This window comes from Microtus ochrogaster, chromosome 17, assembly GCF_000317375.1.
Source record: "Microtus ochrogaster isolate Prairie Vole_2 chromosome 17, MicOch1.0, whole genome shotgun sequence".
Taxonomy (NCBI): domain Eukaryota; kingdom Metazoa; phylum Chordata; class Mammalia; order Rodentia; family Cricetidae; genus Microtus; species Microtus ochrogaster.
Window position 1 is genome coordinate 1,654,335 of NC_022019.1, and position 5,681 is coordinate 1,660,015.

General features: G+C 43.6%; 1 protein-coding gene across 1 annotated transcript in view; it reads right to left on the bottom strand.

The window, feature by feature from the left end:
• Positions 1-5,681, bottom strand: part of Mapk1ip1l (mitogen-activated protein kinase 1 interacting protein 1 like) — an 18,796-nt gene that overhangs the window by 6,618 nt on the left and 6,497 nt on the right. Inside the window, exons 2-3 of the mRNA XM_013349211.1 lie at positions 4,411-4,433; positions 2,518-3,207 (exon numbers count right to left, since the gene is read on the bottom strand). Of these exons, the coding sequence (XP_013204665.1) occupies positions 2,518-3,207; positions 4,411-4,428 (708 nt within the window). The 5' untranslated portion in view covers positions 4,429-4,433. The remainder of the gene's footprint in view (positions 1-2,517; positions 3,208-4,410; positions 4,434-5,681) is intronic.

Below are 5,681 nucleotides of genomic sequence, written 5' to 3' on the forward strand. Positions count from 1 at the left end.
TTTTTTTTTTTTTTTTTTTTTGGTTTTTCGAGACAGGGTTTCTCTGTGGCTTCCTTATTTACTTCTAATTGTTTGGGTTTTTTGTTTTTCGAGACAGGGTTTCTCTGTAGCTTTGAAGCCTGTCCTGGAAACAGCTCTGTAGACCAGGCTGGCCTCTAACTCACAGAGATCCACCTGCCTCTGCCTCCCGAGTGCTGGGATTAAAGGTGTATGCCACCACCGCCTGGCTTATTTACATCTAATTTTTTAAAATTTACCCCAGAGCATTCTAAATTTTTAAAAATTTACCTACAGAACATTCTAAACTGCCTTTAGATGGGCCTGTGCGGCTTAAACAATTTGAGACTTGGAAGCCTGGCTGGCTGAAAAACATCAGGAATGGGTAAGAGTCTGTCATTGCAGATGGATCCAAGTGAAACCTTGTGAATCCAGCCTTGGGGCATCAAAGATGAGGGCAGAGGGCCTCCAGCTAGACACCAATGCATCAGAAGTCAAGTGCGCCCACCTGGGCCACGTTAAGGCCCCTTGCACCATGGGAGAGGTTATTCTACAAAACACATGTTGCCTGGGAATTTCTTCCTGGTGATGCTAGCTGCTTTGACCTGGGCATCATCTATGATGAGTGCTTCTGAGCACATGTATTGGTTTTATGTTTCTCATTCTCCTTTCCCCCAGCATGTAGACTGGACAGATTCAGCTACTGTTATCTTTGCTAATGACTCTGAGTTTGCGCCTGGACCACAGGACAGAAACAGACTTATTCATTCATCTGATGAACTGCATTTAAGTTTTCCTAGGGATTTAAATCACTTTCTATTTGCATAGGACACCATAACATTTGTGTTCCCATTGAAGTTCTACAAAATAACAGAACTACTAATTGTATGAGTCTCTTTTCAAGGTATTTTCTGGATTTTTCTGATCAATATAACATAACCAACAGTACTGGCCATGGTCTGGATGCCTGTTCTTGTTGGCAGAGTATTACAGGCAATGCTTTTCACTGCTTAATATGAATATATTTGCAATTTGTTGGTTTATAGAACACTCATGCATCAAATGACAATTAGATTTATCTACGACACCTCAAAACAAAAGCACTCTGGATATGCCTCTATGGAAAAACATGCTTTTGCTGCGCGCAGCTCACTTACACATGTGGCTGGCTGCTGCATGCAGACTGCCCACCACGAGCAGATGTGCCCACCACATGTGCCACTTGTCCCCCGCATGAGGTCTGTCTGCATGCAGTGGTAACAAGTGACAATCTGTAGGACTCAGCAGCAGTTCATACTGAGGAGGCCAGCCCTCAGTAGTTTATTTAAGGCATATTTAAGTAGAGCACAATTTAGTGAAAACTTTCCTAATGAAAAATAACTCAAGCCCATGTACAAAATGAGACTTAAGACAGGAGCACATAGAAACACTCTGGCATAAAGATGGATCCTATAGATTGACAGGTTCATGGTAAGGGTCCAGTGTGGTCTTGGCCACACAGTGCAAAGGTCACCAGGCTATTAACCACATCTGCTCCCAGTCTTCTGGACAGGAAACAGGTTCTACATCTCCTCCTCAGAAGAGACAGCCCTGTGCGTTTAACATGTAACATTCCTGGTTCCCCTAGTGCTTATCTAAGAGCACAAGGACCTCTGTGCCCCACACAGATAATTAACTTGTATAGTTATTAACTCTTTGTGGCTTAAAATAAACTTATTGTGTAATAAATCCAAACACCAAGTCATGTTATTTGCTGTGCCATACTTCGCAAGAAAAAAAAATGGGGGGAAAATATATAGCAAGAAATTACACTAATGAGATTTCGGAGGACATTTTAGTAAGATTGTTTCTCATCACAGTTAAGACAGGGATTTAACTACTCTACAGAGAGATGTGTTTAGTTTAGCTATCTGGTGGGTTAGAGTTAACAGGTTGCTTTATAAGAATAGTGGCATAGTGCCAGGCTCAAAATTACCGGGGGTGAGGGGCAGACAGAGGTTGTGCACTCCTTTAATCCCAGCACTCAGGAGGCAGAGGCAGGAGGATCTGTGACTTTAAGGCCAGCCTGGCCTACAGAGTGAATCCAAAAAGGCCCAAACCAACAAAAACCCAGGGAGAACCGTGCAAGATGGGCAATGTCTGTTATATGCTCACTGACCATGTTCCCTGCACCAATCCACATAGGCCTCTCCTCACGCTGCTGTTAAGTGGACACAGTAGGACTCCAAGAATTGTAAATCAGCCCCCCCGACCCCGGTTCCCCAACACAGTCCATGATATGCATCTTAGTCATCTGAGGGTGCCGAGAGCACTCTGCATATCCTAACAGACTTTAGGGATCTTTGAGACCTTCCCTTTCTATTTTCAATGGCAGGAACATTTCTGTTCTTTAAAATGCTGCACCTGAACCTCAAATTTACTCAATTTATAGATTCATGACTATTTAAGTTTAGAAGTTCTCCAATGCTCCAGTGTATCAATGTGACTCTGACTATTGTCAATAACAAGCTGAACACTTACGTGGGGGCCACTAGGCATTGGTGGAGCACCAGAAGGTCCAGAAGGCACTTGGTAGGGATTATTTGGAGTAGGATGGGGTCCTGGTGTGGGATACGATCCTGCAGGGCCAGGATACGGTGCTGGTGGTCCCCAGGCTCCTGGTGGCACAGTGCCCCATGGAACAGGCGGTGCTCCTGACATTGGAGGTGGAGCAGTGGGGTATGGCCCTGGAGGTCGATATGGCATATTAGGGTGCTGCCCCCCAATTCCTGGTGCCCAAGGTCCAGAAGACATAGATCCCCATGGACCTAAAGTACCAGCTGGATCTGTGGGTGCACCATATGGCCTAGGTAGCTCTGGAAGGGGCATATTTGGCGTAGCATATGGCCCTGTTGGGCCAGGGCCTGGCACAGCAGGGGCTGGATAAGGACCACTAGGTGGGGGGCATGATGGTCCAGAAGGAGGAAAGGGTGCTGGGGGTCCGGCTGGTGGTCCAGTTGGAGGCATAGACGGATACATTCCTGTTGGCGCTGGTCCGAAAGGCACAGGAGAGGGCGCTGCACCGCTTGGTGGGAGTCCAGAGGGCACAGCAGGTAGAGCACTTGGGTTACTCCAAGGGTTGGAGCCCGGCCAGACTTGAGATTGGCCGGCTTTTGCATTGCTCACAGCAGACGTTTTGGCAGAGGATGGTTCAGGCAGCGCATCTGCCAACTGTAACACAAAACAGGTCTGTCATATCTGTCCTATCCAGGGGCAAGTCAAATACACATGATGAAAACCCCATGCAAACTGGACACAGTAGCTGGGGATTAGTGGCACCTTCAAAGACTAAACTACTCACAGGAGAAGCTTTTCTTAAAAAAGCATTTGAGGTATCTTGAACATTAACCTCACAGTGCAGACTCTTCAAAGCTCAACTCTCCTAACTACAGCAGCTCTGCTGTGTTTTATTTCCGAGCAGCGGGAACAGGATAGGATCGATCTCTACACTCAGCTCTTGACCTTTACTTTCTTAGTTTCAGAAACAGTTTTAGTGTTAAGTTCAGCATTAAATGAGGCAATTTACATAACACTGTAAATACAGTCAAAACAAAATATGTTATTTTTGAGATAAGGTTTCATGTAGCCTAGGTGGACCCTAAACTTAATTTTATGTATATGTGGTGTGCATGTTGCGTGGGTTCTCAACCGACACAGCTGCAGTCACCTGAGAAAAGTGAACTCCAACTGAGGAAATGCTTCTATCAGATGGGCCTGTATGCAAAAGTATTGATTAATGCCCACCATGGGAGGTACCATCCCTGGGAAATATAACAAAGGAAGTTGAATGTGACTCAAAAAAGAGAGCCAGTGTTTCTCCATGGCTTATGTTCTAGTTCCTGCCTCCAGTTCCTGCCCTGGCTTCCCTTCACAATGCACTATGAGCTGTCGGACGAGAGCAGGCTTCTCCATCCAAGGTGCTTTTGGTCATACTCTTATCACAGCAACATGAAAGTAAACTTGCCTTCATGAGTTTATACACATAACATGCATGCCTGGGGCTGGCAGGGGAAAAAGGGTGTTGGCCCTTAGCACTGGAGTACCCATGACATACACTTATACATAAACATAAATAAAAGGAAATGTGAAAACATAAAAACCAAAACAACACATATGCCTAACAAGTCCAGCAACTGAGCTGTCTTAGTTAGGACCCTGTAGGTTTGTTTAATTTATTTTTTAACTTTTTCACTATTTATGAGTAGCTAGGGTATTAACTGTATAGCTCAGGCTTGCTTGGAACTCAGAATCTTCCTGCCCCAACCTCTCTAGGGCTGAGATTACAAGTATGCACCACCCTTTCTGGAAGGTCTTTCCTTAAAACAAAAAACAAAAACAAAATACAATAAAATAAGTTAGCAAGGTTCAACTTACCGAAAATTCATCTGACATTTTTCCTAAAAAAAAAAAAAAAAAAAGGTCAAAATTAGTATTTTTATTTATTTTTTTTGTCTTTTTTTTTATTTTTTAAATTTATTTATTTATTAAGGATTTCTGCCTCCTCCCCGCCACACACAGTTTTTAAAGACAGGATTTCTCTGCGTAACAGCCCTGGCTGTCCTGGAACTAGCTCTTGTAGACGAGGCTGGCCTCAAACTCACAAAGATCCACCTGCCTCTGACTCCTGAGTGCGGGGATTAAAGACGTGTGCCATCACTGCCCGGTTATTTTTATATATTTTAAAAGGAATTTGTGTATACATATATTTTACTTACATGGAACCTTTCTCACTTATGTTTTCTTTTACATAGGAAAATTTTTCTAGTAAAACTGAGATAAGCATACCAACTTCCTTCTTGTTAGGACTGCATGTTACCAGTGAGCTCTCAAACTTCTGGGTTCCAGTGATCCTGCATGGCCAAGAGACCCTTGGTAGAAACTCCTTCAGCCTCACACAAGGGCAAGTGCATTCTTTCCAGCTCAGCTTAACTTACTTTACATTCTGACTTGGTGGGGGGCAGCAGAGTGGGGTGTACCTTATTTTATCACAATTCATCACTGCGGGAAATCAGGCAGGAACCAAGGGTTATGAACTGAAGCAGAGGTCACAGACAAATGCTGTTTACTGGCTTGCTCAGCTTTTTAAGATTTTTTTTACGATTATAATTAGATCAATTACCCCTTCCCCGTCCTTCCTCCAAAGCCTCCCTTAAACACTTTCTTGCTCTTTTCATAATCAATTATTGCTGCATATATATATGTACATACATATATATTCCTAACCATAACCTGCTCTGTCTGTATAATGCTGACTTTTGTGGTAGCATAGGTTCTTTTAAGCACTGGCACTACAAATATATACTCATTTTTATATGAGTCTATGTATAATCAAGAAAAAGCATCAGAAGTGGAATAGGGTCAAACATACAAGTTCGCCTAAATCTAACTGGTACAACCTATGCACACTTGGGCTGTAACCTTTAAACTTAAAAAAGAGCACAAAAAACAAAACCCTCTGGATATTACTAAACCTTTATAACTTGCTTTAAACCATGACAGACTAACCAGCTTTATAAACTCCAGGCCCAGTGCTGTCCACCTCCTGTGAATGATCTGCCAGCACTGGGCGGGTCACCTACTCTACTGGTCAGCCACAGGGTTAGACACGGAATCCAGGGGAAAGTGCCCCAACCAACGCTTTGTTT